The sequence below is a fragment of the Cricetulus griseus genome, chromosome 7 (genome assembly GCF_003668045.3).
Source record: "Cricetulus griseus strain 17A/GY chromosome 7, alternate assembly CriGri-PICRH-1.0, whole genome shotgun sequence".
NCBI lineage: Eukaryota > Metazoa > Chordata > Mammalia > Rodentia > Cricetidae > Cricetulus > Cricetulus griseus.
The window spans coordinates 13,290,101-13,306,561 of NC_048600.1; the positions used below are offsets into that span (position 1 = coordinate 13,290,101).

Sequence of the window (16,461 nt, forward strand, 5' to 3'; positions counted from 1 at the left end):
GGAGTCCGGGTGGTCCTCGCGCCGCTCGGATTTGGCGCAACGCCGGCTCCGCCTCTCCCCCTCGGTGCGGCCTAGACGGTCGGGGCCGCGGGGACATGGAGCCTTCTCCCGCCACCGGAGGCTCGGAGACCACCCGCCTCGTGAGTCCCCGGGACCGCAGCAGTGCCGGCGGCGGCCTGCGATTGAAGAGGTAGGACAGACCGGGGCTGGCTCTCAGCCCGGGGGCGCCAGACTCATGCCATCGTTCCATTTCGTTGTCTCCCTCAGCGCCGGCCCGGCCCGCCTCCCCGCCTCCCCTCTGCCTGACACCCCATTTTCTTGATCAAGTCCCCTGCTGCGGCGCCCCAAGCCTCCCGACCCCTGTGTTACTCCCGCCGCGGCTGTGGCTCCGAGCGGCCGCCGCTCCGTCGGACCGAGGGGCCAGGTACGGCGATGTCCGCATTGCCCCGTGAGCCTCGCCCTCCGGCATCGGAACCCCGGCTTTAGGCCGCCGACCCTTCCCTCAGCACCCCGGGCTCGGGGCGCCCCATCCAGCGGTGGCCAGTTGTGGGCTCCGGCCTCGGGGACCGGCTCGGGCTCAGCGGGCGGCCGGGAGGAAGCGAGGGGGCGGCGAGGAAGGAGCAGGTGCGGGCTGGGCGGCGGGGGGTATTCCCGGCTCCGCACAGACGGGGGCGCGGGGCGGCGAGTGAAATGAAGCGGCGCGGACACGCGGCGGGCAGAACCTCCCCCGCACCCTGCCGGCCGCCCGCCGCCCGCCGCCGGCTCCGTCTGCCCTGCCATCTCGGAGCGGCCACCGCGACAGGCCCTCCCTGGCCACCTCCGCTAGCCATTTTGTCTGGGAGCCGACCGTCCGTTTGTCTCTGGAATTTGACAGGGTCTCTGGCTTTTTCTGTTCTTCATTTCCCTCAATCTTCCTATTTCCCTCCCAATCCTCTCCTTTTGTCTCTCTTGTGGTCTTCTTGTGTTTCCAGTTCTTTCCTTGGGAGGGGGTCCTTAAACCTGAGTTGGTGGGAGAATGGGGGAGCAGAACGGAAGGAAGAATTCTTCCTGCAGGGGACTGCGGTGGTGGACAGCTGTGGGGCTCCAGCTGTGGCCCTGACATCTCTGCCCATACCTTTTTGACTGCATCAGCCTCTCTTACTCGCCCAAGGAATACCCCAGGCCTCTGTTTCCCCTCATGCTATACCGTTTTGTTGTTTGTTGGGGGGGGGGTTCAGAAGGCCAGGGAAGGAAACAGCCTCCAGCCCTGGACAAAACATAGCCACACCTCCACACCCCAGCAGAGAGCCCCCTTTAGTGCCCACTTGATGCCAAACAAAAGGAGGCAGCCTGTTGATGGGTGGCTACATTGATGGCTGGTTGGTTGTGTTATGCCTTACAAGCCCGAGGAAGATGTCTTGCTACAGCCTCCAAACTGCCCAGCATCTGTTTCCTCTTCAGATTGCATCTTCATCTCCTGGACCATTTTCATCCTCATATGACCATTAGTCACCAAATCCTGCAGGATTTTCCAAGGCTCTGCCTGTTTCCCTGACCCTCACAGTATCAGAGGATACTGTGCCTGGCAGAGCATCCAGCCAGATCCATTCTAGACTCTTCTATGTCCTCTCCCCCACCCTCTACCATCAAGGTCATTTCAACATGAAGAGACTTTCTCTGTCAACCAGTGGGTCTCCTTGTCTACTTCCTTTGAGCCTTTTTCTCAGGCCTTCACCTGGCACCACGCTTACATGCCAAGCTGTATACCTCACCATTGTAATTCCACCTGTCAGGAGCTTGTCCATGGCTTGGGACTTCCTATGATGCCCTCCATGTCCCCATGAAAGCCAGTCACTCCCTCCCCTGTGTCTCAAAGTGATTTGTTCTGAACACCACCACCCCCCAGCCTGCCCCTGTTAGAAGTCATGTCATGCATTTGTCCCCCACCAGACTGGGGCTCCTTGTGTTGGATACTGCTTGCCATGCCTCATGGAACAAGCAAGGATGGATGGGTTCTAAAGCCACTGTCTTTCCCTGTCTCTTCTGAGAACACCAGAATCATGCATACTCATCCTCAGTCTGGGAAGAGGCTTTTCATTCAGACATAAACCTACCTTTCCACTTTGTAGCCACTGAAGCCCCAGCCTCTGCTCTGCCCTTCAGCAGTGTTCTTTCGAGTCAGATAGCTGTCAGTGCCCCTTCCCATTTCCTGCTGCGGTCTGTCTAGTTCAGAGCCCTCATTTTCCCACAGGGATCCTTGTTACACCTGTGTTTCAGGACTGTCTTCTGTATTAGGGCCTTTATTTTGTTTTTTCCTTGCTGGGGTCCGGGAAGGACAGTGGGAGCAGTTTGAGTCCTACCTGTGGCATCACTAGGTAAGGCCCATCCCTGTTGTCAAGGGATGTGTGTGCATACAGGGCTCCAGGAAGCATGAGCTGGACTATAAATCCATTGCTCCTGTCACTACCACCCCGGCTGTAGCAGGTAGAAACCTCCCCTCCTGTGACAACCCTCCTTGCTCCCCTCATATGTGTTCAAAGCTAACTTTCAACTCTTGATCCTCCTGCCTCAGCTTCCTATGTGCAGGGGTGGCAGGCATGAGTCATCATGCCAGTTTCCACTCCCCTTTCAAAGGATCTCACTTGTATCTCCTGGCTTGAGAGGAAGGGACAGACAGGGTTTGGAGACGAAGGCATTTGAGCAAGGCTAAGAGAGATGCATGAAGTGGGTTTGTGGGTGCCATGCCATCATACCTTCTTTCTTTCGTGCTCCTCTGGCACTTTGGCTGTCTCTGTCAAAATCCTCCCGATTTTTCAAGGCTCTCCTCATGTGGTTTCTGTGATCTCCCCACTAGAACTCACTTGAGAGCACCAGAATTCCTCCAACAGCAGCATCTGCCTCCTGCTGTGTGTCATCGTGTCTAGTCCACATTTGTTCCATTCACCAAGAGCTCTCACCATTCAGGAAGAGTGGCCATTCGTTTTGCATTCCTGGGGTGCCTCTCATAGTATAGGAATTTGGTCAGTATCTAGTCCCAGCTCCACCACCTGCCCGCTGTGTGGCCCCTGTTAGTGCTTTCCCACCCTGGGCCTTGCATTTTCACATCCATGTGTTAAAACATTAGACTTTACTTTTCAGATATGGGATTCTATGGCCCTGTGTATGGGAGGAGAGAAAGCATGGGTTTGAGTGTTCATGTGAGCCCCCATATACCCTCAAAGCTTTAGGCATGATTGGGTCTAGTGAAGGAAAGGGGCAGAGATGCGCCCATCTGCTCAGGCAGGCCCCGGGGTCTGTCATCCTGTGAGTGACCAGGCCAGTTCTGTGGTCAGGCTCAAGGGTGACCATGTTGCCTGCCTCAGTCTCTTTGCAGAGCCCTCAGAGCCACTCCCTGAGGAGCCCAAACTTGAGGGGATGGCCTTCCACCACTGCCATAAGGACCGCATGCCGGGGGCAGACCTCTCTCCTGAGAGGCTGCGGGCGCGGAGGCAGCTGTGTGCCGCCTGCGCTGTGTGTGTCATCTTCATGGCTGGGGAGGTGGTTGGTAAGTTGGGGACACCCTCCAGTCTCACCAGCTCTGTACCAAGACCCAGTGCTCCTGGGTGGAGAAGCAGAGAAAGAGAAGGGCTGGGAGGGACTGTGGAGGATAGGGTGCCAAGTGGGAATTCAGGATGAACCTGCATGGGGTTTGTGGGCCAGGCTCTGTGTGAACTGGCCTGTTCTCTTGTTATAAAAATCAAATTTTTATTATTATGGAAAGACTAGAAAAATACCCATGATCAGCTGGTGTGGTGGTGCATACCTTTAATTCCAGCACTTGGGAGGCAGAGGCAGGCAGATCTCTGTGAGTTCCAGGACAGCTAGGGCTACACAAAGAAACCCTGTCTTGAAAAACAAAACAAAACAAAACAAAAAAAAGAAAAAATAGTAACAAATAAAATAAATATTTGCAATCTTTTTTTTTTTCTGGTTTTTTCGGGACAGGGTTTCTCTGTGGCTTTGGAGGCCATTCTGGAACTAGCTCTTGTAGACCAGGCTGGTCTTGAACTCACAGAGATCCACCTGCCTCTGCCTCCCAAGTGCAGGGGTTAAAGGCGTACACCACCACTGCCCGGCTAAATACTTGTAATCTTCGCACCTGAGAAAACTTGAGTCTCTTTTTGGTGCCCCCCCCCCTTTTCCATACCCATTGCACACATGCTGCGTATTTTCTAGAATCCCAGGCTCTCCATTCTCCCCCACACCTTGCAGGTGGGTATTTGGCACATAGCTTGGCCATTATGACCGATGCCGCTCACTTGCTGGCAGATGTAGGCAGCATGATGGGCAGCCTCTTCTCCCTTTGGCTCTCCACTCGGCCAGCCACTCGAATCATGACCTTCGGCTGGCACCGCTCAGGTAATGCCCTGCATGACTTGGTGCTACCCTCCCCCCTCAGCCATGTCTGTGCCTGAGGGCCCTGACCCAACAGCTTGTCTTCCCCTGCAGAGACTCTGGGGGCTTTGGCCTCTGTGTTCTCCCTCTGGATGGTCACTGGCATCCTGCTGTACCTGGCCTTCATCCGCCTGCTGCACAGTGACTACCACATCGAGGGGGGAGCCATGCTGATTACCGCCAGCATCGCCGTCTGTGCCAATATGCTGTATGTCCCAGTGTGTGGTGGGCACCAGGTGGGGTCCAGGGTGAGAGGGTCTTCTTCCAGGATGGTTGTGTGTGTGTGTGTGTGTGTGTGTGTGTGTGTGTGCGCGCACACACAAAGAGAGAGAGAGAGAGAGAGAGAGAGAGAGAGAGAGAGAGAGCTCTATTGTCTTCATTGGGTGTGTCTGAAAAGGAGTGGGAGAGAGACAATCAGCCAAGAGATGTTTGGTGAAGGGTTATTGGATACTGGCCCTACTTTTATCAATATGATCTTATTTGAGTCTATCAATCCATAAGCTCTACTTTCCCTCTTAGTAGTATCCTGTAAAAGATACTGTGGGGTGAGGGTGGGGGGGGGCAATTGACTATTTAAATAGCAGGGCAGGACCTGAACCCCCATCTCTGGCCCCAAGTCCAGTATGTTTTGCCCCTGACAGCGTGACTTTTCTGTTAGGTAGTGCTGTCTTCTGGGATGGAAAGCAGGTGAGTTCTATAGCGGAGGCCAAGGACAGGCCATCTGCTGACCTTCTCTCCTTGTCCTTCAGAATGGCCTTCGTGCTGCACCAGGCTTCGCCCTCCCACAGCCATGAGTCTAGGGGTACAGAGTATGCACCGCTGGAGGAGGGGCAAGGATACCCCTTGCCCCTGGGAAACACCAGTGTTCGGGCTGCCTTTGTGCACGTGCTGGGAGACCTCTTTCAGAGCCTGGGGGTCCTGGCTGCCTCCATCCTCATCTACTTCAAGGTACTGCTACGGAGGCTGCCTTGGTCTCCCACCCCTGTTCTGAATCCCATCCCGTTCCTGCTTCCTCTCTGCCTTCCTCATTCACTTCAGCTTCTAGCGGCTCAGAGCCTTTCCCATCTCTGGGCCTTGTCTCCTTCCCCTCTGTGAGTCTCAGGATCCCTTCAGGTTCTGTTTACCAAGATGGCCCTAGAGCCTTCTCTAAGCATTGTTGCTTCCTCTACAGCCTCAGTACAAGGTGGCTGACCCCATCAGTACATTCCTCTTCTCTATCTGCGCCCTTGGATCCACAGCCCCGACACTTCGAGACGTTCTCCGCATCCTCATGGAAGGTGAAGTCAACACTGACACTCCCACCCTGGGGCTCCCTCAGATCCTACCCCCTCCCTAAAACAGTGCGAGAAAGCTGGTTCATGGGAGCTATTGCCAGAAAGAGGCCTGGGGTCAACAGGGTGGAGGCGAATGCGACTGGGCAGAGTGGAGTCTGGTGGGGCTGCTGCTGGACAGGGTGGGCCCTGGCAACAACGTGGTGGCATTGGTTGCAGGCTCCCCTCAAAGCGTGGGGTTTGAACCTGTAAGGGACACGCTGCTGTCAGTGCCGGGAGTCCGAGCAATCCATGAGCTCCACCTGTGGGCCCTGACGCTGACTTACCATGTTGTTTCTGCGCACCTGGCTATCGGTGAGTCAGCACTTCACAATTGGCCCCTCCGCTGCCACCGGCAGCAATAGCCTCACCTGTCGAGGCACTGCTTGTTTGTTTGAGACTGAGTCTCACACTGTAGCCCAGGCTATCCCTAAGGTCCTACTGCTTCAGCCTCCTGAGCACTGGGATTTCGCATATGAGATAGCTTGCCTGTTTTGGTTTTCTCTCTGATGCATACACACAGTCTGGAGACGAAGAGGCCTGGGCACTGCAGTATCATCTCTGAAGTAGCATGGGGACCCGGTACCTCCAGGATGTAGTTAGGTGACTGTGGCAGCCCCACTCACTAGGGTGTTACATTGCTATTTAGAGTGGTGATTATGAAGCCTGTATGGCAACTAGGGAAAATGTTTGTGGTATAATGCTTGAGGAAAAAAAAAGCGGAATATAAATTATATCTACATTATGATTCAACTATTAAAATATATATACAGTGACTCATGAGCTGACAAAGGATTTTTGAGTCTCTCCCAGATGCAAGAAGCAATCAGAGGCATGCAATTTGGATGCCAAAAATATCATAACTTGTGGGATGTTGGATGGTAACTGGAGAGGGACAGTGGCGTAGAATGCTTAACATCTGGCTTGTCCTGGAAAGACGATGGTGTGGCCACTGAGCTATCCAGCTCAGAGGCAGGAATAGGTAACCTCGCACTGCCAATTGGTGTGAGTCTCTCACGTTTTCTTTGCAATTTTACACTCTTCATATAATGCAGTGATGCAGAAGGAAATGAAGAGGCCCGTTCAGTCCTTCAGGGTTATGCTGTGCCTGGGCCCCTTCACTCCTTATCTCAGCCCTCAGCTGTGCCCAACTCCCTGGGGACTGAGCTGCCTCTTATCACCCTCCCACAGACTCCACAGCTGACCCTGAAGCTGTCCTGGCTGAAGCCTCATCCCGGCTCTATTCCCGGTTTGGATTCTCCAGCTGCACCCTGCAGGTGGAACGATACAAGTCTGAGATGGCCCGGTGTCCACGCTGCCGGGAGCCCCCCCAAGCCTGAGCCTCAGCTCCACTCTCACCCCACTGCCAGGCCTAGGCTCAGCCCTGGACTCTCAGCACCTGCCTCCCCATCACAGAAGGGACCATCCTCTCTCCATCTTCCACCTGCCAAACACCCCAGCCCCTGCCCCCATGGTCAAGACCAAAGCGTGTATGAGGGGAAGTGTGTGTTGGGGGGGTCACACTGAATTGCTGTAAGCGATTTAGGGGTGTGGGGTGTGTGGAAGCCCCACCATTCCTGCTCCACATGGCCTGGAGAGTCATGCTTGTCCTTTCTGTGCAATTCATGTGTCCTTGTGGCAGGCTGGCTGGCTAGCGGGGACATCTGCCTGTCTGTGTGCTGTTCGTGTGCCTGTGCCTGGGGAGGTCATCAGGGGCCCACTCCCCATGTGATTCCTTGCTCTGTCTATGCAGGGGCCCCAAAGCCTGCACTTTGTTTGTGTGCCCTAGTCCTGTGGTTTTGTCTGTTGTGTATGTGTGTTCTTTGATGCTGTGGCCTGTGTGTCTTTGTGCCTGTGTGGCTGTGCTGGTCCCTGTGAGTCTGCTGTACCTGTGTGTCCATTTAGGGATCTGTCTGTCCATCCCTCTGTTGGTGCTGTAGCCTCAGCTTTCCCCTAGGGAGAGGGAGGACTCCATTGCAGCTCCACCAATAAACTTATATCTAACTGCATTTCTGTACTCTGTGACTCTTCAGAAGTGGAACATGGAATGACCACCCACGGCCCTCCTGGCCCTTCAGAGTCATCTTCTGTCCCTATCCATGGATAGATTCAGATGGGGGCCAAAAGCCACCAGCCTCTCCTAGCTTTTTCAGTCTGGGCTCTTGACACAGAAAAACCCCGTGGTGAGCAGAGCAGGGCTGTAGGAGGTGACCCTGGAGAGCCGTTCTTACTTGAAAGCTCCAGCAGGCCAGGCCATGCTCCTGTTAGTGGGAAACTGGAACCATTTGGGGAAAGGGGCTAGACTGCAGGGCCGTGGTGGGCTTTGTCCTTGTGCTGTGTCAGCAGGGCTGGAAAAAGCAGCAAGCTCTGTGTCCAGGTGTAGGCTGTATGAATACCAGGGTTTTCTTCACACTTACTCTCCTGTCTTAAAAATAATATATTTCTTTTTTCTTTTAAAGATTTTATTTATTTATCATGTATACAACATTCTGCTTCCATGTATATCATCTGCACACCAGAAGAGGGCACCAGATCTCATAACGGATGGTTGTGAGCCACCATGTGGTTGCTGGGAATGAACTCAGGACCTCTGGAAGAGCAGTCAGTGCTCTTAACCTCTGAGCCATCTCTCCAGCCCCCAAAATCATATATTTCAAAGACTCTTAAAAACTCTGTCGCCGGGCAGTGGTGGCGCACACTTTTAATCCCAGCACTTGGGAGGCAGAGGCAGGCAGATCTCTGTGAGTTCAAGACCAGCCTGGTCTACAAGAGCTAGTTCCAGGACAGCCTCCAAAGTCACAGAGAAATCCTGTCTCGAAAAATCAAAAAAACAAACAAACAAAACAAAACAAAAAAAACCTCTGTCTGTCTCTTGGTTTTTTAGACAGGATTTCCTGGCTGTCCCAGAACTCACCCTGTAGACCAGGCTAGCCTTGAACTCAAAGATCCTCCTGCCTCTGCCTCTTGAGTGTTGGGATTAAAGGCATGCACTACCTGTCTCATTTTTTAAACAGTCTCATGCAGTCCAGGCTGGCCTTGAACTCACTGTGTAGCCAAGGATAACCTTAAACATTTTGAATCTCCCATCTCCACTTCCTGAGTGCTAAGATTGCAAGCATGGGCTACCACAAGTTTTATAAGGTGCATGCTAGGAGTCAAAGCCAGGGCTTCATGTGTGTGAGACAAGAACTCTTAAGTGAGCTACAGCACCAGTGTGTGCTCTTTGTCTCTCTCCCTCTGTCTCTCTCTGTCTCTCTCTGTCTCTCTCTGTCTCTCTCTGTCTCTCTCTGTCTCTCTCTGTCTCTCTCTCTCTCTCTCTCTCTCTCTCTCTCTCTCTCTCTGCCACTTGGGGGAGTGGGAGAGTAGGCTCTCACTTATATAGCTAACCTTAAACTCTTAGTCCTCCTGCCTCTGCCTCCCAAGTGCTAGCATTATAGTCTTGAGCCACTATGTCCTGCTAGCTCTTAAAAAAGCAAATTCTTGCCGGGCGCTGGTGGCGCTTGCCTTTAATCCCAGCACTCGGGAGGCAGAGGCAGGTGGATCTCTGTGAGTTTGAGGCCAGCCTGGTCTCCCAGAGGGAGTGCTAGGATAGGCTCCAAAGCTACACAGAAAAAAACCTGTCTCGAAAAACAAAAAGCAAAAAAACCAAAAAACAAACTCTATGCTTTGGTGTTAGACCCGTGCTTTGGAGCAGCAGAAGTTAGCGGACCCTTTCTCCCTGGGTTGATAGAGTTTCATCCCAAAGCCCAGTCCCTAGTCATTTTCATTAGCCCATTCATGTTTCTGTGAGTCAATTCTCCCCATAATGGAAATACTTTATCCTAAAGTTATTTTTTAATTATAAAAGCAACATATCCTTATTGGGGTTCAACAAAGGGAAAGTGAGTATTTTCTGTACTTACTCCCAGGAGTAACTGCTACTCAGCCCTGCTTCTTGTGTGCATACCAATATCTATAACGACATAAATAGGATCCCTTTATAGAAGCCATGGTGTCAGCTGTTTTGACATGCATCCTGGACACATTTTCCTGCAGCAACACTCATGGGTTTCATGACATTTTAGAGATGAGGCTTTTGGACACGTTGACAGTAGGCCTCCTTATTGACATCCGGCTGGGCACTTAGCGGATGGCAGCAATGGATGGTTTGGAACCAGAGCTGGGGGTGAAAGGCTGGGGTCCACCCACTCAGGCATGATGCAGGGACTACCCCAGCTGCTCTCCATGCTTTGCTAGCTCCTGACACTTTCTCATTTTCCGTCTCATTGATTACAGGCCCCAAGTGACAGGGTGGGGGTGGGGATGAGTGGGGAAATAGAGAGGAATGGAGAGTAGGGAAGGGGTGGAAATGATCACCCTGTGAAATAGCTTTAATCTGCTGCTGCCTGAGATGCCTGCAGGAGTAGGAGTGGGATGCTCAGGACACAAAGAGACCATGTACCCAGCGCCTGAGATACCTGGTACAGGAGAGGGAGCCGGATGCTCAGGACACAAAGAGACCATGTACCCAGCGCCTGAGATGCCTGGTACAGGAGAGGGAGCGGGATGCTCAGGACACAAAGAGACCATGTACCCAGCGCCTGAGATGCCTGGTACAGGAGAGAGTGGTGTGCTCAGGACACAAAGAGACCATGTACCCAGCGCTTGAGATGCCTGGGACAAGAGAGAGCGGTGTGCTTAGGACACAAAGAGACCATGTACCTAGCGCCTGAGATGTCTGGGACAGGAGAGGGAGCCGGATGCACCAGCAGATACCCTACATAAGGGTCTGAGAGGACTCCTTGAAATCATCTGCTTGTGATCTGGGTGATGATGGGGCAGGAGCACAGCCCAGCCTCCCGTCCCACTCCAGACCCTTAAAGCACTGGCTGTCTCTCCTCCAGCCACTTGCTGCCCTGGTGCTTCCAGACCTGGGGCTCTGGGGCCAGTCCCACTGTTAGCTTCTACAAACTCTGGTCACTGCCTCCCTACCTTTCAGCTTTCCCAGTGGTAACATAAGGATTCCCTGACACTGTGGATTTAAGCATGCCTGGTATATGGAGGGTATGTATGTACAAAAAGGTATTAGCTATGGGGTAAAACCCAGGAAGCAGAGAGGAACCAACTGTATTGATTTGAAGCTCTGTGCAGAGGACTGAAGTAGTAGTGTTTGCATGTTACAAATAGGGAAACTGAGGCTGGTCACACAACTCAGTAGCTGCCAGAGTTGAGATTTAAACTTTGCTTTGTCATGGATAGAGTTTCCAAGAAATCAGTCCCCAGTGTCACACACCTTTTCCCCAGCACTCAGGAGGTAGAGGCAGGCAGATCCCTGTGAGTTTGAGACCAACATCAGCCTGGTCTACAGAGTGAGTTTCAGGACAGTAAGGACTATACAAACAAAACAAAACAGAACAAAACAAAACAAAGCCAAAAACAAAGAGGCATTCTCCATGGGCACACCTTCCCAAGGGAGCCCAGGAAACCCTTATCTGCAGAGCTGCCATTGTACCTTCTATTATTCTCCAAGCCACTTGCTTATCTGGAAGTCCCTTCCTCCAGGTACCTGTCTCTGCTGATAAAATGCATGATGGTGGAGAGGCAAGGGGACAGAGCTAAAGGGGGAGTGGGTAGGAGAGGCTTGAGAGAACACATGCATCCCTAGGCAGCTGAATAACTGGGGAAGAGAAGGATCTGCCAGCCAGAGAGGGGCCAGAACTGAAGCCTAGCAAGGATGAGGGGGACAGGCAGGGAGCTGGGCTTGACTTGCGAAAGTGTGGCAGATGTGTTCAAAAGACCAAGTGAAGCTGAGGCTGTGGGGTGTAGAAGGCTTCGGAGACACCAGGGCAGAAAGACAGTACCTGCCTTTCTCATGGGGACTCCCAGAGCCTGACTGCGTATGTGAGCCACAGGCCAAGACTCAGCCTGTCAGGATGGTCGGCTCACAAAGCCTTATCCACTCCCAGCCCCTCTCAGGAACTTCACTACAGACTAGTCTGAAGGGGGGGCTATGGCAAACTGGCATCCGGGAGCTAGACAGTCGGGGAGCAGCGCCCCCCCGCGGCTGGTGCTGTGACAGCAGCTGGGTTGCCAGAGTTGAAGGGAATTTCAGTGGGATGGGAAAACCCAAAACGCTGCTGCTCCTATTCCTGGCAGGTCCTCTTACCTCTTCCTCCATTCTCAACTCAAGAGCCTCCTTTCACCCAATTAGGCAGGCCTCACTGTTCCCGGCCAGAGCCCAAGTCCTTCCCATCAGCACATGTTCCAAAGGGCGCTGAGAAGATGCAGACCCAGCTGATGCAAAGCCTGAGTCTACAGATGCAGTTGTGGTCACCCAAGATCCTACCGGCAAACTGGATCCTGTTGTCTAGAGGAGAGGAAGTGTGTGGGGAAGTGATGGGAAGATGGGGGAGATTGGGGGAGATTGGGGGACAGCTGAGAGCGCCTGTCCTCCCCAGGCCAGTCTCATCCCCACCCTCTCCCTGAAGACAAGCAGCCATCAGGCTGGGGAGTTTCCCTCACCTAAACAGACCTAACACCCTGTCCTATTCTGTTTCCTTAAGCCCAGCAACGAGGCACTAACTTAAAAAGGACTGTGGCCAAAAACAGGGAGAAAGAAAAGGGACCAAACACAGGGAAGAAGGCACAGTGAAGCTTCCCCAAGTGAGCAGATTTTAGCGCCCACACCAGCAAATTCACTTTTCTCTTACCCTACAGTGCATGAAGATCCCTGCTCTCCCCCCCTCTACCTACTTCCTGGACCAGGTCTAGACCATTAAAGACTTCTGGGAGGTGATGGTGGGGAGGCTGCCCTGTGTGGTACGGTCCTTGAAGGATGCTCCCAGCCTGGCTCCTAGCAAATGCTCAGCAGGACTGCTGGTGAAGGAATGGATAGAAGGAGCCATTGGCCCATCCCCAGCTGTCAGGACAATACCCAGCCAATAAGCCACTTTCTTTCTTTCTTTCTTTCTTTTTTTTTTTTTTAAGATTTTATTTATTTATCATGTATACAACATTCTGCTTGCATATATATCTGTACACCAGAAGAGGGCACCAGATCTCATAACGGATGGTTGTGAGCCACCATGTGGTTGCTGGGAATTGAACTCAGGACCTCTGGAAGAGCAGTCAGTGCTCTTAACCTCTGAGCCATCTCTCCAGCCCAATAATCCACTTTCTTACATGCTGACCACACCCCACCACCCCACTTTCTGGGAGGTAGTCATTTACATAAGACCCTCCATGGTGGGTGACATGTCCTTCCTTAGGCCTATCCTGGACCCTGCTTCCCCTTGGTACAGGTCTAGTGACCAATAAATCTCCTTGGGTTTATTGAAGTTTCTCCTAGCCTTTCCTAAGCAATCTGAGGTTGTGGTTCCTGTACTTCTCTTATCTTGGTCTCTTTGCAGCTAATGTCAGCTTCTAAACCAGGCCCTCAGTAACTGGGGTGAGAATTGGTGCTCACCCACCTTCCCACCATAAAACACTGAACTGACAACTGTTCATCTGTCACCTCCAGCCTACACCAGGATGTGATGCCACCTCCAGTCCAGCCACCTTGCAAGACTTTCTTCTCGGTTCTTTACCCACTCTTTAAGATTCAGACTTTAGGGGCTGGAGAGATGGCTCAGAGGTCCTGAGTTCAATTCTCAGCAACCACAAGGTAGCTCACAACCATCTGTAGTGAGATCTGGTGCCTGCTTCTGGCCTGCAGGCATACATGCAGGCAGAACATTGTATACTCGCGCGCACACGCACACACACACAAAGATTCAGACTTTAACTGGGCACTGATAGTGCATGCCTTTAATCCCAGCACTCAGGAGGCAGAGGCAGGTGGTTCTCTATGAGTTCGAGGCCAGCCTAGTCAACAGAGTGAATTCCAGGACAGCTAGAGCTACACACTTAGAACAAAACTAACAAACTACATGGGTTCTGGGAATTGAATTTGGGTCCTCATGTTTGCAAGACAAGCACTTTTCTGTCTGAGTTTTCTTCCCAGCCCATCCATGCCATTTCTAATTTTTTATTATTATTTTAATTGTGTGTGTATAAATGTATGTCACATATGTGTGGGTGACCCTGGATAACTCCCTGGAGCTGGAGTTACAGTGAAAGACCCCCAGACCCCTAAGGGCCTCAGAATCCCGAGGAGCCCCGAGACTCAGAAACCAGACCAAGAGCTGCAAAAGCAAGAGGATTTATTGAACAAATGCGCATTCGGGTGTCAGCAATATCAGGAAAGCTGCACACCCCAGCAAGGGTTACAGGCTCCTTATATAGGAAAAAAACGCAGATCAGCATACAGGCAAGGGGCACAAAGTGATTGATTACAAAGTATGATCTCATGTTAGAGTGGTCACCCAGGTGTGACCTGCTTTTCTACAAAGGAAAAACCATAGAACGTACCCTGGAAGGTCCGTGATTGTCTGTTGGCCAGCCAGGTGTGACCCAAAGAGGGTTGTCTTGGCGATTGCCCCCATCTAAACCGTAGGATGTGCCGGGGTTGGGGCCAGCTTCCCTGTAATGGGCGAAGGCCTGTGAGAAACTTTTTCTCTCTGTGAACTAAAATCTTTCAAAACTTTTTCTCTCAGCAAACTAAAATCTTTCAACAGCAGTTGTGAGCTGCTTTATATGGGTTCTGGGAATCAAACGCTGGTCCTCTGGAAGAGTAATGTGTGCTCTTAACCACCAGACAATCCCTCCAGCTCCAAATATTTATTATTATTATTATTCATTTATTTTATTTATTTTTGGTTTTTTGAGACAGGGTTTCTCTGTGTAGCTTTGGAGCCTATCCTGGCACTCGCTCTGGAGACCAGGCTGGCCTCGAACTCACTCTGCCTCCCAAGTGCTGGGATTAAAGGCGTGCGCCACCAACGCCCGGCTCAAATACTTTATTTTAAACAGTCATCTGTGCATATAAGTGCAGAGTGCCCACAGAGACCAAATGGAGCCGTCGTTACAAGCAGCTATGAGTCACCTGACATAGATGTGGGCTGGGAACCAGACTTGGGATCTGTAAGAGCAGTCTTAACCACTGAGCCGTCCCTCCAGTGCCCCATCTCAGCCAGACCTTCAAAGGTTTTTTTTTTTTTTTTTTTTTTTTTTTTATGCCAGGTGTGTAGCACACATCTTTAATCCCAGCAGTGGGGAGGCAGAGGCAGGCAGATCTCTGAGTTCCAGGCCAGCTAGAGCTACGGTTGAGACCCTGTTGCAAAAAAAAAAAAAAAATTATGTGTATGGGTATTTTGCTTACATGTATGTACAGCTGTGTACCACATGCCTACAGTGCCCGTGGAGGCCACAAGAGAGCATCACCCCTACTCCTGGCTGCCATGTGAGTGCTACGATTAAAACCCTTACAAGGCCACCAGTACTTGTAATCCCTAAACTGTTTTCCCAGCCCCTGCGTGGTTTGTTTGTTTTTTTTTAGCCAGACAGGGTCTCAGTATGTAGCCTTGGCTGGCTAAACTCCTTATGTAGACCAGGCTGACCTCAAACTCAGAGAGATCCACCTGCCTGTCTCTCAAGTGCTGGGATTAAAGGTGTGACCAATATACCTGGCTACTTTGAGTAGAACCAAAGGTGGCCTTGAACTCATGATCCTGCCTTGGCCTCTTCAGCTAACAGACCAGCCTGTGCCACAACTGGCCCCTACCATCTTTTTTTTCTTAATTATTACATCAAATTTATTCTGCTAGACCATTCTATGTTTACATAGAAATCTGCACATAATTCTTATATTGGCCTTATCTGCTTAATCTTTTTCAGAGGTACTCTTATTTACATATCAACCCCCTCATTCCCTCACCCTCCCATCCTCCTCACTGACCCCCCCCAACCCACTCCCCAAGGATAGTGAGGCCCTCCACGGGGACCATCAAAGTCCGTCACATCATTTGGGGGAGGGCCTAGGCCCTCTTTCATGTATCTGGGCTGCAATAGTACCCCTCCATAGGGAACGGGCTCCCAAAGTCCATTTGTGCTCTAGGGATAAACACTGGCTCCACTGTTAGAGGTCCCACAGACTGCCCTGGCCTCCTAGCTGGTACCCACATTCAGAAGGCTTGGTTTGGTTCTTCACTTCACCATCTAAGCTTGCTGCAAGCTCCTGACTGACTGCTTCTCCGAGATCTCTTCCTGATGCTGCCTCCCCCACAAGTTCAGCTCCCACCAGCCAATGCCCCTATCATCTCTGGGACAGTGATAAAGGGTCATATTCCTGCCACTTTTTTGTGGGAAATTTCAAACTCTTCGAAGGTCTCAGGCATCACCATGCTAGTGGTGAATTGTGGGTCACAGCAGAGCCCCATAGGGCCACTGACTTTGAGGCCATTTTCTGAACTAAAATTGTGAGTTGGAGGTAAGTGACAGGTGTCACTCAAAGGATGGAGAGATTTGAAGGATTCATCCAAAATAACTGAAGAAACACTAGCATCTGCAAAGTGCTTAGGTTAGTACCTGACACAGCAGTGCTGTTACACACACACACAATAGGTCAAATGTCTTCAGTATTGAGGTCAGGAAACTGACTTCTGGCAGTAAGTGAGAATCACATGGTACACCCAGGGTGGCTTCTCAGTGAATGGAGAAAAAAAGATGGAGCTTATTAAAATGTTTTCTTTGCTAATAGCTGCTTTCATTTTATTTCCCAGTATAATAAGACCTAACTTCTGGTTGTATGGGGAGTTTATTCAATTTAGAGCTGTGTTATGATCAGGGGAGCCAAAGCAAGCAGGGCAGGAACACCTCCCAC

General features: G+C 51.6%; 1 protein-coding gene across 1 annotated transcript; it reads left to right on the plus strand.

Annotated features, from left to right (window-relative positions):
• Positions 1-3,348: 3,348 nt before the first annotated feature.
• Slc30a3 (solute carrier family 30 member 3) lies at positions 3,349-7,717 on the plus strand. The gene is made up of 7 exons (XM_035447904.1): positions 3,349-3,523; positions 4,231-4,377; positions 4,468-4,621; positions 5,163-5,361; positions 5,585-5,690; positions 5,904-6,038; positions 6,915-7,717. Exons 1-7 carry the CDS (start codon positions 3,394-3,396, stop codon positions 7,061-7,063), a joined length of 1,020 nt encoding a protein of 339 aa, XP_035303795.1. The 5' UTR covers positions 3,349-3,393; the 3' UTR covers positions 7,064-7,717.
• The last annotated feature ends 8,744 nt before the right edge of the window (positions 7,718-16,461 follow it).

Bases quoted from the DNA above. Each gene is read 5' to 3' on its own strand.
- Slc30a3 (XM_035447904.1), top strand. From the start codon at position 3,394: ATGGCCTTCCACCACTGCCATAAGGACCGCATGCCGGGGGCAGACCTC. The intron at 3,524-4,230 runs GTAAGTTGGGGA...CACACCTTGCAG, and splicing joins CATGGCTGGGGAGGTGGTTG to GTGGGTATTTGGCACATAGC. The intron at 5,691-5,903 runs GTGAAGTCAACA...CATTGGTTGCAG, and splicing joins TCTCCGCATCCTCATGGAAG to GCTCCCCTCAAAGCGTGGGG.